At 43.4% G+C, this 19,817-nt stretch overlaps 1 protein-coding gene across 2 annotated transcripts in view; it reads left to right on the top strand.

Moving 5' to 3' along the window:
* Positions 1-19,817, top strand: part of LOC120946843 (EF-hand calcium-binding domain-containing protein 6-like) — a 69,445-nt gene that overhangs the window by 26,142 nt on the left and 23,486 nt on the right. The window contains exons 5-11 of one of the 2 annotated variants that reach the window (XM_040361628.1): positions 1,150-1,323; positions 5,546-5,665; positions 7,307-7,449; positions 9,028-9,173; positions 12,438-12,631; positions 14,776-14,889; positions 16,441-16,506. In XM_040361628.1, the coding sequence (XP_040217562.1) occupies positions 1,150-1,323; positions 5,546-5,665; positions 7,307-7,449; positions 9,028-9,173; positions 12,438-12,631; positions 14,776-14,889; positions 16,441-16,506 (957 nt within the window). The remainder of the gene's footprint in view (positions 1-1,149; positions 1,324-5,545; positions 5,666-7,306; positions 7,450-9,027; positions 9,174-12,437; positions 12,632-14,775; positions 14,890-16,440; positions 16,507-19,817) is intronic. The other variant, XM_040361629.1, reaches the window with a different exon arrangement.

The following is a 19,817-nucleotide window of genomic DNA, read 5'->3' as shown; positions in this document are numbered from 1 at the left end:
CTTCCAAATAATGAACACACTGTGGTGTGGGGAGATGGTACAATACCTCCACAGCGGCTCTCATGAATCCATACAGGGAGATGGTTCAGGCAATAGAGGAAGCGCTTCCATGCTGGGAGCTGTCAGTAGCGCTGTGATGTAATATGGCTCCGATGCAAGGGGGGGGGGGGTTGCAGATTCGCCCAGATGATGATAGAGGGCCAGTGGGAGCAGGATCCTCCTTACAGCCGCGATGTGAAGCGGCGAGGGAGCCAAGACGCGACGTAGCCGAGCCGATGACGCCCAATGGTGGGCGGGATCTCCACAGCGTCACAGAGGAGGAAGGAAGCGGTGTCCTTCAACAATCATGTGACAACAGAGGCCAATCGGGAGTGCAGCACCCAGGCAATGGGGAGACCTGCGCTGGCGTCACTGTAAGGATTCCCAAAACGTCAGTGTATGGTAAACAACAACTAGGAACTTCTGTGAGCATAGAGGGACATCAGAGATGGTGGGAATGAGCCGTGGCTGACATGTTTCGCGTCCCAGACGCTTTGTCAAAGTCACGGAACGGCATCACCACCAAACTAATAAAGGCATAGTACCTTATGATTGGACAATGGCAAGCAGGAGGGATTTTGATTTTAACCCTACCATCACTGAAACCTTGACAATAAGTAACATGTAGTGAGAATTAAATATATCTGAAGTGAACACAAACAAAACAAACAAAACACATAAACAGCATTTAGCACACAATTATACAGAAAGACAATTAAACAATAATAAAAAATGATAAAAAATGACAAAAAAATGAGCGCTGTATCTTTTGTTTTTTCTGTACCATTGCCCATTTCTCTAAGTGGTTGACAGCTGCACGGAAGGTTTTTTGTACTTTTTCTAACAAATCACAGTGTGTGTCACTGTTGCATGGTGTAGCGCTATTTGGGGGGACTTTTTTTGTATAACAGTTGAAAGTTGAATTTGCACTGAATAAATACAGCTGGTTATATCAAAAACTGTGTTTGTCTTCATTTCCGGCTGAAAAGCAACAAACTGATTATTTTAAAGGGGGTGATTCTTTTCTATACCCTCTGTATGTCTACATTAATGCTACACTTTGCTGCTCTGCAAAAAAAAAATCTTCCTCCTGAGTATGTTTTTCTACAGATTACATCTGGATGAAAAACCTATCATCACATTTGACGTGTTCTATGATCACTTCAAACTGGAAGAAAATAAAAGCCCTCCAGACTGGCTGGATCCCATGAAGAGGAAACATAAAGCGGCTGCAAAGACTGCCCACGAGGTTCACCTGGAGCTCAAGGACATGGCTAATAACAGGTGAGAAGGAGGATCTCACCTATACATGTAACAAATCTGATTATTATTTTTTTATTATTTTTTATCCACACCCTGGTAAGGAGATGCTAAGGTTTGGGCCAAACTGCAGCTGGGAAGTTCCCAGCCCCACAACCGCAAGTGACAATGGGTGGTGAATGCTGGTGACATCACTGGCCTAATATAGCACATGTGTACGCAGTCTTTTGACTAAAATGGCATTTTAGTTTTAGTCGTATTTTAGTAATCTCAGTTGTTTTAGTTTTAGTCGTATTTTAGTTGACTAAAATAGTATTAATTTAGTAGATTAAAATGTTTTAGGCGACTAAATTAACACTGCCACCTGGCACACCCTAATCACACCATGTGGTACAGATTCCTCCTGTTTAGACCCCTGATATTTAAAAAAAAAAAAGCCATGGCGGGGCTCCTAAAATAAATAAATAAAACAGTGAAAAATAATAATAATAACATTTAAAAAAAAGGCACTACTACTGACAACGTCCACTGCCCTACTGACATCAATCTCTGCCTTACTGACACCATTCATTGCTCTAATTGCACTGTCAGTATATATTCATATGCACACACATGCGTATGTGTTTGAGCTTTGGGGTGCAAACCCTAATGCAATAGGCTGTGCACACCTATGGTGCCTAATACCCTAATGTAATAGGCTGTGCACACCTATGGTGCCTAATAGAGTGTGAGGTGCTTCCTGTGATTGGGTGACAACCACTGATAGGGGAGTAGAGCAGACCCTCCAGTACTGGCTTCAGACTTCATTAGTCCAGTAGGGGAGCCCACGATTAAAGAGGGGATTTTTTATTTCCTTTGGGGCTCAGGCAGAGTATTACCGCAGACCACAGCACTTATAGTAAAGTTCCCTGGGCCCCATTAGTTCAGCAGGTGGACACAGGGCAGAGAAGGGACTTTATTTTCTTTTGGGAGAAGGCAAAGTTATATTAACCACCTCCAGTCGGGGGCCAATTCTGCCATCTCTTTTCCACATGTAAAAAACATATAGGGCCAGATTCACGTACGAGCGCGTAACTTTGTGCGGGCGTAGCGTATCCTATTTACGCTACACCTCCGCAACTTGGACGGGCAAGTGCAATATTCACAAAGCACTTGCTCCGTAAGTTGTGGCGGCGGAGCGTAAATGGGCTGGCGTAAGCCCGCGTAATTCAAATGTGGAAAAAGTGGGTGTGTTGTATGTAAATCAATCATGACCCCACGTAAATGACGCGCCTAACGAACGGCGCATGCGCGCGCATGCTCAGTATCATGTCAAATTTACTCCATAAGATACGCCAGGCCCATTGCCTGTGACGTGAATGTAACCTACACACAGCCCCATTCACGTACGACTTACGTAAACGACGTAAAAAGATACGCTTGCCTACGTCCAAACTTTGCATTACCTACGCCTCATATAGCAGGGGTAACTTTACGCCGGACGTAAGCCTTAGGCCCCATACACACCAGCGGATCTGTCCGATGAAAACGGTCCGCGGACCGTTTTCATCGGACATGTCCGCTGCCGGATTTTGGTCTGATGGCTGTACACACCATCAGACCAAAATCCCTGCGGAAAACAAACGCGGTGACGTGTCGCGACGTGGCCGCGCCATCGCCGCGACGATGACGCGGCGACGTGCGCGACCCTGGAAGGTCAATGCTTCCACGCATGCAAGGGATGGTGGCCGATCGGACGTGTCCGGTGAGTCTGTACAGACGACCGAACACGTCCGACGGACAGGCTTCCAGCGGACATGTTTCTTAGCATGCTAAGAAACATTTGTCCGCTGGAAAAAGTCCGCTCGGCCGGGAATCCGGTCCGGTCAGCTGTACACACGACCAAACATGTCTGCTGAAACTGGTCAGCGGACCAGTTTCAGCAGACATGTTCGGTCGTGTGTACGAGGCCTTGCGTAAACGCAAGTACGTTCATGAATCGGCGTATCTACCTAATTTACATTTTCAATGCGTAAGTCTACGGAAGCGCCCCTTGCGGCCAGCGTAAATATTGCACCCAAGATACGACGGCGTTGGAGACTTACGCCGCTCGTATCTTGGCCAAATCTATGCGTAACTGATTCTAAGAATCAGGCTCATAGATACGACGGCTCACATTCGGACTTACGACAGCGTACGTGGAGATAGGCCGTCGTAAGTCCGCTGTGAATCTGGCCCATATTTTTTCTAGAAAGCTACTCATAACCCCCAAAAATTATATATTTTTTAAGCAGAGGCTCTAGAGAATAAAATGGTCGGTGTTGCATATTTTTATTGTTACACAGCTGTTTTTCAAACGCAATTTTTTTTTTTGAAAAATGAATTTTAATGCACAAAAACACAATATAATTTCCAATTATTTGGTAAAATATAAAAGATGATTTTATGCTGAGTAAATAAATACAAAACATGCCACGCTTTAAAATTGCGTATGCCTGTGGAACAGCGCCAAACTACGCTACATACAAATCTTCATAAAAAGTCTTTACAGGTTACCCAATGGGGACAACACACAATAATCATGCATGGTCCATTGCTGTCACCATCAGGAAATTGCCCTGAGAAATATTACGCAGCCGTTGCTGGAGTGCATATAGATGGAAATTGTTTATTACACTCAGTGCCTACAAATTAAATGTTATTTCTATAGGGATTTGATCTGCTATCATTTTAATTATTTTATCCAATGAGATTTTTTATTTTAAATCATACAAATAAATGATAGGAACAGCAACCTTCCCTGGAGTGTCTGTTCATCTCTCCCGTATCCTTGGATCACATCTTATATAGATAGACTGGAATGGATTAATAAACTCCGCTGAGAGAAAGTGCTGGCATTTTTTTGGCACCCAGCACACAGAGCTCATTATTGTCAGTGACGGCTCTATGGACAGTTGACTAGAATCTTAATTACCCGCAAGATAAGAGTGAGAGATTTTCAAGGTCTGATTGCTCTCTACAGATTCTTTGCAAGCTTTATACCTTTAAAGAGGCCCTGTCACCACACCATTAAGTTCAACCACAATCTTCCCATCATATTACAGTATACAGTATGTGCATTTATTGCACCTTATGCATATTAGTTATCTGTGAAAGCTTCCCTTGTGTAGACATCAGAAGACTACAGGGGGGCTTTAAGGACCTTATTCAGATCCTTCCTATTATTAGACATGTGCGTTCCCGTTCGTAACGAATGGATTTTCGTACGAATTTGTTAGTTTTCGTACATTCGTATCAATTCGAACATCCGAAAAGCTGGAAGACCCAAAATACGAAAATTACGGAATTACGAATAAGCAAAATAACGAACAAGCGAAAATACGAACGTACGATTGAACAAACTTACTAAAATACGAAACACCGAAAAAGCAAAAGAACGAAAATTACATCTATAACAAAGGATTTGCATTCCGTATTTTAAATCCTTTGTCTGTTCGTATTTTCATTCATATTTTCATTTGTGTGTTTTGTAAATCCGTTTCTTTGTCTGTTCGTAAATTTGTGTACTTGTATCATTCTTTCGAATGGGCACTGGGCAGTGTAGTTAGTGAGTGATTACTTATTATCTTAGCCAATCAGCTTATCTCTTTTGTGCTAAGTCACATTGTACAGTGTAAAGCCTTGTACACACGATCGGACTTCAAACAAACTTTTCCGTGGATTTTTGTCTGAAGTTAGTTGGCCGGACTTTTGAAACCGAAAAAGTTTGTCCGATGGAGCGTATACACGGTCGGATTTTTTGGAAAACGCTTAAGAGAAAGTATATCTTAATATGGATTAGCTGCATGTTGCTATGTATTTATGAAAGTACAAAATTACGAATCCATTAAACGAAAATTATTATCTAACAAAATTACGAATTTTCGAATCAACGAAAATAAATTAGACAGAATTGCAAATCATTCAGTATAAACGAAAATAAAACTGTTACAAAAATACGAACGGGTCCGTATAGGAAAACTTGCGTCTTACGAAATACGAACGGGTCCGAATAGGAAAACTTGAGTCTTACGAAATTACGAATCTTTACGAATCTACGGAACGGGACGGAACAAAAAATACGAAAATTGTTGTTGTGCACATGTCTACTTATTATAGGGTGACATCCCTCTATCCCTGTCTCCCAAATGTTCTCTTAGGTTGTCATATATTATCATTTTTTATTTTTTTTAACTATATCTGATCATCGTTTCTCAAAATGTTGCAGATATTTTGAACTTTTGAAGCTTTTCCCAAAGGATTCCCTCACCTCAGCTGAATTCCACAGCTCCTTGTCCAAGTTGGGTGTAAGGATGACCGAGGAAGAGTTCAAGAAATTGTGGCACCGGTAAGACAACCTGTATGCCCACATTCCTGGCTGTGCTTCAGCATTGGCATTTACTAAATATTGGTATTAATTAAAGTGTATTTCTAAGCAAATTGTTTTTTTTTTGTTTTTGTTTTTTTTTAGAACAGACAAGGATCCAAACCGCGTAATGCCGCGTACATACACACGACCGTTATTCATGTCATGGAAAAAAACAACGTTTTTTTTTTCACGATCGTGAAAAAAAATGCTCGAGCAAAGCATGGTGACGTACAACACGTACGACGGCACTATAAGGGGGAAGTTCCATTCAAATGGCCCCACCCTTTGGGCTGCTTATGCTAATTTCCCCGTCTCATAACTTGCTTCTGAGCATGTGCATTTTTTTCCTCCTCATTAGAGCGTACACACGACCGTTTTTCACGACATGAAAAACAACGAGAAAAAATAGAGCAGGTTCTAAATTTTTAACGCCCATTTTTCTCGTTGAGAAAAATGCTCTGGAGCCTACACACAACCGTTTTTCACGACCAATAAAAAAATTGCATTTTTCTCATCATGAAAAACGGTCGTGTGTACGCCGCATAAGGCTTTTATTGCTGTCCCTGCTCAAAATAAAAGTTTCATATGCTTACATTTTGTCTTCCCTGGTTCCTCCTCCCCTCCCCTCTTTAACATGCTAATAACATTTTAAAATCTTTCCATTTTCATCACATACCTTATTTTAGATTCAGCGATGTTATTACTAGGTCTCTGTGGATACACATGCTGATCATGGCTGGTGGGAGAGGCCAGCAGGGTGCTGCACTTAGCTTTCTGAACATAACAGTGCCTCGTTCTCAGCCCTGATGCAAGCAGTGGTCTGGCTCTTGGAGTTATGCAAATATTAAAATATATTGAGGGATAGATATCAGTTGGGTGAAGAGGGCGTTCCTAGGCAGACTGGGCCTCCATGATTCACCTTCCCATTTTGTACTGGTAACCATTATTCCTGTTATTAAAAGTAACAAGGAATCAAACATTTCTCAGTTTTAGCTAGATCTGTTTGTGACGGATCTCCTGGCATCTTGGGTGCTTCTGGAACAAGGAACCAGTTATCATAACTGAATAGACTAGACGACACTAGCTTAGATGCAAACTGGAACTGACTTTATTGTAAACCCTCCCAGAATATAAAACACACAAAATCAGGTAAGAGCTTGATCACATTATCCGAAACAATGCAAACTGTAAACAGTAAGGTCAGTACATCTAATGAACAGCTATAAACAGTAATCTAATTAACCACTCATCACTTACACCAGCCTAGGTGACTCAGGTCAGTGCCCACCCAGACACTTCGGTATCAGTATTCAAGAAGACCCAGGGCTGTCCAAATCTCATTTACCAGCCCTCTTTTCACATCCATCTTCTCACTGAGTTTCAAGTTGTCAGAGACCATCATGGCTTCCATAACTGTTAAATGTGGTAATAACATGTCATCTTGAATTATATAACAGGACATCTTCCTGAATGCTCGTAACTCTCTCAAATGCCAGGGCCCATAGTCACTAGACAAGAGGCTACACTGCAGTCCCCTCCAAAAGCCTTTGTCCTGCTTGGGCCTGTCACACGGTTTAGGTCCAGAATTATTATCACTGACGAGATTTTATTTCTTTGAAGATATGTCAGAGAAGACAGCGGTACTCTGGGGATTGAGGACCTGCGTTGTCACCTAGGAGCAAAGAGTGCACAGGATTTATATGAAGAACGCAGCACGCTGCTCTCCGGACTACAGAAAGTGTCTCAAAGCCATGTAGACCAAAGTAAGAGGAGAAATATATTAAGAATTTATTTTCAAGGGTTCTCGTGTGTGCAGCTCATGCTATAGCTGGTAGTAGGTGGTACCATTAATCTGGACTTTTCCTGTAATGTTGATGATGTTTCGATAATTGTCCGAGTGTCTTCCTCAGTTCTAATGAGTATCATAGACTAAAGCCTCGTACACACGATCAGTCCATCCAATGAGAACGGTCTGATGGACAGTTGTCATAGGTTAACCGATGAAGCTGACTGATGGTCCGTCGTGCCTACACACCATCGGTTAAAAAAACGATCGTGTCAGAACGTGGTGACGTAAAACACGACGACGTGCTTAAAAAAACGAAGTTCAATGCTTCCAAGCGTGCGTCGACTTGATTCTGAGCATGCGTGGATTTTTAACCGATGGTTGTGCCTACTAACGATCGTTTTTTTCCCATCGGTTAGGAATCCATAGGTTAAATTTAAAGCAAGTTGGCTTTTTTTTAACCTATGGTTAAATAACCTATGGGGCCCACACACGATCGGTTTGGACCAAAGAAAATGGTCCATCAGACCGTTGTCCTCTGGTTAACCTATCGTGTGTACGAGGCCTTAGGGTTACTCAGTCTCCTTAACTTATCTACCAATGTATGTTATAAATGGCACATTTTACAAGGGGTTAAAGCTTGCTGTTGATCTTTAGAGTCAGCAAAGGGTTTTTAGATAAAAGTGATCCAGGCAGCTCTAGAGCCACCCAAACACTCTGAAGGTGTAAAAAAAAGGTATTAAAATATGGAACAACCAATATGTAAAATTGAAATTACCTTTATGTAATTGTTAAAGCAATGACCTAAAAAAAATGAAAATATATTGTTTCCCTTAAGTTTTGCTCCACATGCCCTATATGTCCTGGGGGTAGAAGGATGCCAAACGTACACCCAAAGTAAAGATGGGAACCTAGATGTGTGTACTCTCTTGTATGTTTGATTGCTAAACTCTTTCAGTCTAATGTATTAACATGTTCTTCCTAGAGCTAGAGTAATCGCCACACAATCACCTTGTCAAAAACCATGAATCAGACTGAGACAGGAGTACAGTTAAATCACACTTGTTTAATAATAATAATAATAATAATAATAATAATAAGATGAACAGAGTAAGCATAGTCAACACATAGCCAGAGTTCAGGAACCGGATCAGATACTCAGACAAGCCAAAGGTCAGGGAGCCAGAGATGAACGTAGTAGAACAGCAAGCAGGATCAGGAGTCAGAACGGATTTCAGCCAAGCAAAGTCTTCAACAGAAACGCAGGAGAAAGTCTCTGTGAAGTTGACCAAGGCGAAGGCAAAGAGCAAGTAAACTGGAAGGCTTAAGTAGGCAGGACTGACAAGCAGAATCATCAACAGGTGAGTCACTGTGGAGAGACAGGAGCTGGCAATTAGCCGACAGCTGAGGGGCCAGCTCAGAAAAGGAAGGGCTGAGTCCAGCCCTGACACAACTGCCAGATGCATTTTTTAGGGCACATTTTAAATTGAATAGTAGAATTAGAGTAACTCCAGAACACCCTCATTGTCACACACAATCCTTTTTGTATTTACAGAAATGAGCACAAAGGTTGGATCACGGACAAGAAATGAGAGGAAGTTGTCCCTCAGTATTGAGAAGTGGTTGAAGGAGAGATTCAGAGAGGGGGTTCGAGCCATGATGGCCGAATTCATGGTGTGTGATCCAGATAGAACACACAAGGTGAGTTGGTGTCTCCTCTTTGATCAGTCATCTAAGCCATGGAGAGACATAAAGAACAATTATCAAAATCATTTGAGAGTATGTTTCTTGGCATTGTCATTGCCACCATTTAAAATAATGCTCAAGACAAGATAGGGCAGCTGTAGTTGAAATGAATCCACTGAGCCACCAATCAAATTCCAGGATGCCCAGAGAGTTTGATCTTATTGGTGGCTGGTGAGAAGCAACTCTATTTCTTACTTAAAGTATTACTTTTTTCACTTCTAGGCTAATTATCTTTTGTTATGATTCTCCAATCCAAGTTGAATAGCCAACATTAGAGTCAAACAAACAAGGGTCATGCCATTTTACCAAACAGACACGCCAAGGTTGGGTGCAGAGAGGCTGATGTTGGCCTGGTACATACTGGTACGCTTGGTATCCTATTACCCTGGTACCCACTACTCAAGGTCTCCCAACAAGTGCCCCAGCGCTTTTACCAACTTCTCCAGGTGTCCTAATGAGTGTCCCAGATCTTGTACCAAGTGCCCCAAATCTTCTAATGGGTTTCCTAGGTTTTCTAATGAGTGTCCCAGGTTTTTTTTATGAGTTCCCGAGGTCTCCTAATGAGTTCCCTAAGTCTTCTACCAAGTGCCACATGTCTCCTAATAAATGGGCCTGGTCTTTTACCAAGTTTCTCAGGTCTCCTACTGAGTGCCTGAGGTCTTTTACTGAGTTCCCCATGTCTCTTGCCAGTTGTGCCATGCCTTCTACCAAGTGCCCCAGGTTTTTTACTAAGTGCCCCAGGTCTTTTACTAAGTGCCCCAGGTCTTTTACTAAGTGCCCCAGGTCTTTTACTAAGTGCCCCAGGTCGTTTACTAAGTGCTCCAGAATGCCCCAGGCCTTCTATTGAATGTAAAGAATAAACTGATCTAATCTCCAAACTGCCGAATACCAGGTAAATCAATGAACCCTATGTACAGAATATGAGACCCCCCATTACCCCCCAAACACCCTTCAGGCCCACACGCACACCTTGGTTATAAAGTAATAAAGTAAAACCTATAAGAAGTAAAGTATAAAGTACTCTGATAGATAGACTTGTATGCTCTCATATATGCGATCACCCTACCTATTACTTTCATGATCCAAGCCACTCTCTCATTTCTGGCCATATATTCAATCTAATGTCCTTTGGTAATCCAAGAAGCACTCTGGTGGACAAAGAAAATGGCTTCTCCTCATGCAATATAAAAACAACTTTATTGTTTAAAAGTAAATTTTATATTAACAAAGGATGTTCCCTTGCTAGGGGCCCATCACTGCATGGTCAAATGATGGGTCCATGGTACCTTCTGTGTTTGGAATGGGGACCTTCCTCAAAGGGACCAATTTCAAATATTCCTAACTGTGGGTTCACGGTGCACGATTTCACCATCAAGCATCCAAAGATAGTTCAACAAACCGTGCTAGCTTTGCAGAAATCTGGTCCTGAGAAAGAACACTATATAACATTAGTTCATCAATTATTTATTTTTTTGAAGACGCATTTAGTAGCTATCTGGTACAAATGTCCAAATTTCAAATAATTTATGGTGCTCTTCATTTATACTTCTGCATTCAAAAAACTCTCACTTGCTGAATCTTTGACACACCTTTTTATTAGTAATGCACGGTAACACATAAAAAACAACCTGAAATGCATCTGAAAAGCCCTTTACCTAAAACACACCACATATTTTTTTCCACAATTGCACAATCTGGTTTTATTTTAAATATTTATCAAAAAATCGTCTAATTTTTACCACTTTACACTTCAATCATCACTGTGCCTCCACCTATTGTATTAACAACCAAGATCTTGTCTGTATTTTGCATCCTTTGTTTTTCCTATGACTCTTTATTTCAAAACTGCCATACATTATAGGGCCAAAAGTATGTGGAAACTCTCCAAATGACTGAGATCAGATTTCCAATGGAGGGTATTGTTTATAATACAGCATACAAAGACTATTAGCCAGATTCAGGTAGTGTTACGCCGTCGTAACTCTGAATCTAAGCCGTCGTAAATTTAAGTGTATTCTCAAATTGAGATACACTTAAATCTAGCTAAGATACGACCGCCTGCGCCGTCGTATCTTAGCTGTCTATTTAGGCCGGCCGCTAGGGGCGTGAACGCTGATTTATGCCTAGAATGCGTAAATCAGCAAGATACGCCTATTCACGAACGTACGCTTGCCCGTCGCAGTAAAGATACGCCGTTTACGTAAGGCGTTTTAAGGCGTAAAGTTATTCCATCAAAAGCTGGCTTTGCCAATGTTAAGTATGGACGTCGGTCCTGCGTCGAATTTTGAAAATGTTACGTCGTTTGCGTAAGGCATCCGTGAATGGGGCTGGACGTAATTTACATTCACGTCAAAACCAATAAGTCCTTTCGGCGTAATTTGGAGCATGCGCACTGGGATACGTCCACGGACGGCACATGCGCCGTTCGTTCAAAACGTCATTTACGTGGGGTCATGGTTTATTTACATAAAACACGCCCACCTCTTCACAATTTGAATTAGGCGCGCTTACGCCGGCCCATTTACGCTACGCCGCCATAACTTAGGACGCAAGTGCTTTCTGAATACAGCACTTGCCTCTCTGACTTACAGCGGCGTAGCGTATATGCGATACGCTACGCCTGCACAAAGTTAAGCCAGTCTTTCTGAATCTGGCTAATTGTAGACAATTGCACTCTTCCAACCTTGTGGTAACAATTTGGTAAAGGCCCTTTTTCTGTTCCAGAATGACTGTTGACCTGTTCACAAAACCAGCTCCATAAAGACATGGTTTGACTAGTTTGGTGTGGAGGAACTCAAGTGTCCTGCACAGAGCCCTGACCTCAACTCTACTGAACACCTTTGGGATGAATTGGAATTCCAATTGTAGGCCAGGTCTTCTCATCCAACTTCAGTACCTGTGCTCGCAAATGGGCACAATTTCCCACAGACACCCTCCAAAATCCTGTGGAAAGCCTACCTGGAAAGTGGAGGATATTCGAGTCACAATGAGGGGGAGCTCCATATTAATGGCCATGGTTTTAGAATTGGGTGTCCAACCAACTCATATAAGTGTAATGGTCAGGCTTCCAAAAACCTTTGGCTATATAGTGTATCATAAGGTCAATGAAATCTATTTCTTTCCTTTAGCATTGCGTTTTACCTTGATTCAATCTCTTGGCATTGGTGTTGGGATAAAAAAAATGAGATTTTCAACTGGAATAATCTTATTTTCCAACAGGTCTCAAGAGAAGATTTCCTGAAGGTTTTGGATAAGTTTCAGCTTCATCTCACTGGGGACCAGTTGTGCCATTTCCTCGCTCGTTGTGGTTTAAACGAGAATTCTTCTGATGTTGACTATGTGGACTTTCTACAGCGTCTCCAGACAAGAAGGAATAGCGGAAGAGCGCACAAGATCCTGAGCAAGGAAAACAGGTGGAGTCACAATTATTAGAAATATTTCAGTGGTGTGAATGGAGTATTGATGGGATATGTGGCGTGGAGCTAAATTAAATTGCAAAAGGCTCTGAAGTATATAGGATCAGCCCACCCAATATCTGGTTGGCAGAGTCAGCCCCTGGCTTCCTATATGTCTTGGATACTCTAACAACGAGTAATCCTAATGTTCAACATTGTACTTGACCAGCTGGAGTGTTTCAGGTTCTCCTGTTACATTCTCTATGGTTTAAATCAGGGGTCTCCAAACATTTTAAACAAAGGGCCAGTTTACTGTCCTTCAGACTTTAGGGGCTCTGGACTGTGGTCAGTAAGAGTAGAAACCTTACATAGCGCCTGTATCAGTAAGAGGAGGACCTGTGCCCCGTAATGGGAATTAGTGATAGGAATAATGTCTTATCATTGGTGTCAGTGGGAGGAAAAGTGTCTCATCATTGGTGTCATTGGAAGAAATAGTGCCCCATCGTCGGTATCAGTGGGAGGAATCATGCCCCATTGTTGGTGTCAGTGGGAGAAAAAGTGCCCCATCATCGGTGTCAGTGGAAGGAATATTGCCCCATCGTCTGTACCAGTAAGAGGAATAGTGCTTCATATCTGTGGGAGGGATTCCCAAGGGCTGGATAAAGGCATTCAAAAGACTGCATCTGGGCCACAGGCCACAGTGTGAAAACCACTGGTTTAAAATAAAGATAAATCCAGCAAGGGTGATGGGAGCCACTCATAATGGGCATAGCAGGTGTGCAGGCCATGGAAGTGCAGGGGTGGTGGGCATACCTCCCAACTTTTTGAGATGGGAATGAGGGACACCTATCAGCAAAAGTATGCAGGCATAGGACACACCCCTTGCCACGCCCCCTTAAAGGAGAATTGTACAAAAACAAGATTGGTTAAACCCACAAGTGCTTTTTTAACCACTACTATTCCTCTATATTGGCTTTTAGAATTTACAAATGCAGAAATTTAGAAATCAGATGAAAGGTTTAGCACTGGGAAACACTTTTTGATAGATAAAAAGTGCATTTTCTATACAACTATATGGATCAGACCAAAATGAGGGACAGGGGGACAGTCCCTCAAAATCAGGGACAGTTGGGAGCTATGGTGGTGGGAGCCCCTCAAAATGGGCCCAGCAGATATGGTACCACAGCACATGGATGGTGGGAACCCCTCATAATGGGCACCACAGGTGTGCAGACCCAGGAACTAAGAGCAGGGTGGTGGGAGCCCCTCATAATGGGGCTCATTTTTTGAAGCAGTTCTTGTAATTTTTCTCTCCACATTCAGAATTAAATTATCAAACATTTTAGTAAATGGATTTTAAATTGATGAAGCTGTTCTTATATGCTCAGGTCAGTGCACAGACTGTCTGTAAACTCTGTGTTCACTACAGGGGCCCTAGTGGAGAAACTCTAGCGGGTGTGCAGAGCCAAGAAAACAGCACAGGGATGGTAGGAGCCCCTCATAATGGGCACAGCAGGTGTGCAGGCCTAGGAACTAAGTGCAGGAATGGTGGGAAGCCCTCATAATGGGCTCAGCAGATCTGGAACCATAGCACAGGGATGATGGGAACCCCTCATAATGGGCACAGCAGGTGTGCAGACCCGGGAACTAAGTTCAGGAGTGGTAGGAGCCCCTCATAATGGGCACAGCAGGTGTGCACACCCAGGATCTAAGTGCAGGAGTGGTAGGAGCCCCTCATAATGGGCACAGCAGGTGTGCACACCCAGGAACTAAGTGCAGGAGTGGTAGGAGCCCCTCGTAATGGGCACAGCAGGTGTGCACACCCAGGAACTAAGTGCAGGAGTGGTAGGAGCCCCTCATAATGGGCACAGCAGGTGTACACACCCAGGAACTAAGTGCAGGAGTGGTAGGAGCCCCTCATAATGGGCACAGCAGGTGTGCACACCCAGGAACTAAGTGCAGGAGTGGTAGGAGCCCCTCATAATGGGCCCAGCAGACTTGGGACCACAGAACAGGGATGGTGGAAGCCACATTTTGAATAAGGGGTAAAGATTTCATTTTTTGACGCAGTTCTTGTCCTTTTTGCTCCACATTCAGAATGAAATTCTGAAACATTTTAGTAAATGGATTGTAAACTGATGAAGCTGTTCTGATATGCTCAGGTCGGTGCACAGCCACAGACGGTCTGTAAACTCGGAATCCACTACCGGGGCCCTAAAGGAGAAACTGCTGCAATATTTCCACGCTGACTTCAGTGCCCTCCTTGAAGAGTTCAGGTAAGTGTCTGAGATGTCCGACCTCTCCAAAGTCTGATAAAAAATTAAACTCCAGACAGATGTAAAATACAGATTATTACAGCTCTGTGATCATTAACATGATGGGGAAGGATCAAATATTTTTTTATATATATATACTTACCTGCTCTGTGCAATAGTTTTGCACAGAGTAGACCTGATCGACTTCCTCTCTGGTCCCACACAGGTTCTCTCGGCTCCTTCCCCTGACGTGTGTCCCCATATTGATACACTTGCTATGGGGGCTCTTGTGCAGGCTCACTCCCAAGCCACGCTCTGTGTGGCTATTGACATACAGAGTGCGGCTTGGCCCCACTCCTCACTCCCTCCTCCTTGGCTGTGATTGACAGCAGTGGGAGCCATTGGCCAATAAGGCGGGAGAGAGCCAAAAGAGGCTCTGCTCTTGGGCACATTGCTGGATCGAAACAGAAGATTTTTTTAAATGCATAGAATTCCATAAAATGTATGAAGGTAAAACAACTTCTGTGTTCAGCAGCCCCCCAACACCCCCTAATACTAACCTGAGCCCCCTCTCATCCAGTGATGTGCACAAGAGCATTGGCTCTCCGGGTAATCTCCCTCTTCATTGGCTGAGACAGCAGTGGAGCCATTGGCTCCCGCTGCTGTCAATCACAGCCAATGAAGAGTGAGAACGGTGGGGTCAAGATGTGGCCCGGTGTCTGAATGGACATGCAGAGCAGCAGCTCAGGAGCATGCCTGCTTGGGTGCCCCCATTGCAAGCTGCCTGCTGTGGGGGCACTCGACAGAAGGGAGGGGCCAGGGGACCCGAGAAGTGGAGAATAATGGCTATACAGTAGAGCTGCACGATTAATCAGGGAGAGAATCGCAATCTCGATTCTCCCCGCCCGCGATCTCCCCGCGGGATGACCCACGATTCTTCTGTTTCACGGCCGGTTCCACGTAACCAGCGTGGAACGCAAATGCCGCCGATATCGGAACTGACGTCAGCAGCCTGCGCCGCTGGATGGATGCATGGGCTTCTCTTGCAGATCTGTACAACTGTAGTGTGTATCCATGCGCCACCCAGTGGTTGCCGGCGGTACTGCTTCTGATGTATTAATCTTTCTCACAGTTCTGTACAACTGTGTGTATCCATGCGCCACCCACTGGTTGCTGGCGGTACTGCTTCTGATGTATAAAAAAAGAGACCAGTGATATGTCTATAGACCATATAACTCCTATGAAAAAAGCAGAATCAAAGTTTGATTCTGCTTTTTTCATAGGAGTTATATGGATTTTAACATTATAGACATATCACTGGGCTGTTTTTTATATATTCATATTTTCAGATGAATCACAGGTTTATTTATTTATTTATTTGTGGGGGTTCTGGCATTCAGTTTTTGAGAATCGTGAGAGAATCGTGATCTTTAGTCTAAGCAAAAGAATCGTGATTCTCATTTTGACCAGAATCGTGCAGCTCTACTATACAGGTGTTTTTCGGACTAGGCCAGGCTGATACAATTGACGGTCCCAATTCATCTCCCAATGCAATGTGTTTTGTTTCCCCAGGAAGGCCGATACCAATAAAATGAATGTAATCAGTCAGCAAGACCTCAGAGGAATCCTGGAGACGAGGTAATGTATATGGTGAAATGGATTTATAGCAAATTAAAGTTATATTAAGCCTTCAGTTATTTAAACACTTTCAGCAGCTGATTTAAAGTGATTTAACCACTTGCTTACTGGGCACATATACCCCCCTCCTGCCCAGGTGAAATTTCAGCTTCCGGCACTGCGTCGCTTTAACTAACAATTGCGCGGTCGTGCGACGTGGCTCCCAAACAAAATTGACGTCCTTTTTTCCCCACAAATAGAGCTTTCTTTTGGTGGTATTTGATCGCCTGTGCGGTTTTTATTTTTTGCGCTATAAACAAAAAAGAGCGACAATTTTGAAAAAAACACAATATAACACAATACTTGTTGCTATAATAAATATCCCAATTAAAAAAAAAAAACACATTTTTTTTTCTCAGTTTAGGCCGATACGTATTCTTCTACATATTTTTGGTAAAAAAATAAATCGCAATAAGCGACTGGTTTGCGCAAAAGTTATAGCACCTACAAAATAGGGGACAGAATTATTATTTTTTATTATTATTTTTTTTTACTAGAAATGGCGGCGATCTGCGATTTTTATTGGGACTGCGACGTTATGGTGGACACATTGGACACTTTTGACACATTTTTGGCGCCATTCACATTTATAATGCGATCAGTGCTATAAATATGCACTAATTACAGTATAAATGTGACTGGCATTGAAGGGGTTAACACTAGGGGGTGATGAAGGGGTTAAATGTATCCCTGCATTGTGTTCTAACTGTGGGGGAGGGGGGGTGACTGGGGAGGTGACCGATCTGTGTCTCTATGTACAAGGGACACAGATCGGTCTCCTCTCCAGAGACAGCACCGCTGTCTCTGTGTAAAACGGCAATGAGAGATGATCTCATATGTTTACATATGAGATCATCTCTCATTGGCCGCACAGATCGCATCGCAAACGGCCATTCTGATTGGCCGTTCGCGGCGATCTGTAATTGGCTGTGTCCAAGGGACACGGCCAACACAGAGTTTCCCCGCTGCGCGCTCTGGAGCGCGCGCGGGGAACGCCCAAAGGGGCGGACGTCAATTGACGTCTAGTTGGATTTTGGGATCCGCGCTGTAGCCGTCATTTGACTATAGCGCGGGTCCCAAGCGGTTAAAAGGCTTCCTTTAAAAAACAAAATAACATGTAATACTTACCTGCTCTGTTTAATTGTTTTGCACAGAGCAGCTCCGATCCTCCTCTTCTCGGGTCCCATCCCGGTGCTTTTGGCCCCTCCCTTATGCCCCCAGAGCAAGCAGTTTGCAATGGGGGCACCCAAGCAGGCTCGCTCCCAAGCCACGACCCTGCATATCCTTTCACACAGAGATCCCAGGGAGACACAGGCCCCCATGAGGATACCTTACACCTGTTGGGTTTATGGCAGAAGGGCTCCAGGCGATCTTTACCCACTTTGTTTTGGACTTCTTCCCCCTTTGTTTTCTCTGTGGATTGTTTATACATCTTTTGCTCTAACTGGAGATACTATTATTCCCTATTGCTGAGAGATACTCTTGAACCGTTGCCTCTGTACTCTGTATGGATGAAGTTTAACTTGGGTGTTCCCCGGAGGGGCTTCCATATTGATGGTTTGTGTTTCTATCCCTGGGTTTTGCCTTTGTGTCTCGCTGTAGCCCAAACAGATATGATGGTCTTATAAGATACTTGATCAGATGATGAGAAATTAAAGCCTTGAAGAAGCAGCTGTGACTGCAAAACGCGTTTTGAAGATGCTACAAACATTCTGCCTGTTATATTAGGCATTCTATAATGTCTATTTGATATAGAATGTCTTCTTAAATGGGTTGTAAACCCTCCTGTTTTATAAGATTCATTAAGGTAAAAAAACTTTTGAAGTCACCGCCCCCCCCCCCCCCCCGTTTTACTTACCTGAGCCCTGGAATGTCCCATGGCGAGGACATGCCATCTCTCTGCCTGGGGTTCCCGGCCCTTGATTGGATAGATTGATAGCAGCGCAGCCATTGGCTCCCGCTGCTGTCAATCAGATCCAATGATGCGTGTGCCGAGGGGCGGGGCCGAGTCCTGCATTTGGTGGCTATGGACGCCAAATGCTGGACATGGGAGGTCACTCCCTGGGGGAGCGCTTCTCCTAGGGGGTTATCTGATGCAGGGAGGAGCCGCGGGAGCAGCAGAGGGACCCCAGAAGATGGCGTTCGGGGCCACTCTGTGCAAAACGAACTGCACAGTGGAGGCAAGTATGACATGTTTGTTGTTTTTTATTTTATTTATTTGAACTTTTAGTATCACTTTAACCTTTGTGTATTAAAGCTGTCACATTTTAGATGACTTGTAAATCCAATGTACAGTAAAACCTTGGTTTGCGGTCATAATTCGTTCCAGAAACATGCTTGTAATCCAAAGCACTTGTATATCAAAGCATTTTTTTACAGGGTATAAAAGAGAAGAGAGGCACCTCTAAGTGTAGCAATAAGTTGCTAAATGTTGTACCTTCATTAGCCACTTAACCCCCGGACCATATTGCTGGTCAAAGATCAGAGCACTTTTTGCGATTCGGCACTGCGTCGCTTTAACTGACAATTGTGCGGTCCAACAAAATTGGCGTCCTTTTTTCCCCACAAATAGAGCTTTCTTTTGGTGGTATTTGATCCCCTCTGCGGTTTTACGTTTTTGCGCTATAAACAAAAATAGAGCGACAATTTCGAAAAAAATGAATATTTTTTACTTTTTGCTATAATAAATATCCTCCAAAAATATATAAAAAAACACTTTTTTCCCTCAGTTTAGGCCGATACGTATTCTTCTACAAATTTTTCGTAAAAAAAAATCGCAATAAGCGTTTATTGATTGGTTTGCGCAAAAGTTATAGCGTTTACAAAATAGGGGGTATTTTTATGGCATTTTTATTAATATTTTAATGGCGGTGATCAGCGTTTTTTTTCGGTACTGCGACATTATGGCGGACACTTTGGACACTTTTGACACATTTTTGGGACCATTGTCATTTTTATATCGATCAGTGCTATAAAAATTGCATTGGATTACTAAAAAAATGCCACTGGCAGTGAAGGGGAAGGGGTTAAGTATGTTCCCTGGGTGTGTTCTAACTGTAGGGGGGGTGGCCTCACTAGGGGAAATGACAGATCGCTGTTCATACATTGTATCAACAGAAGATCTGCATTTCTCTCCCTGACAGGACCGGGAGCTGTGTGTTTACACACACAGCTCCCGGTTCCCGCTCTGTAACGAGCATTTGCATGTGCCCGGCGGCGATCGCGCCCGCCGGGCACGCGCACGGGAGTCGGGGGCGAGCGGGGCTCTCGCG

This window comes from Rana temporaria, chromosome 8 (assembly GCF_905171775.1).
Source record: "Rana temporaria chromosome 8, aRanTem1.1, whole genome shotgun sequence".
Lineage (NCBI taxonomy): Eukaryota > Metazoa > Chordata > Amphibia > Anura > Ranidae > Rana > Rana temporaria.
This window is presented reverse-complemented; position numbering and strand designations above follow the sequence as displayed.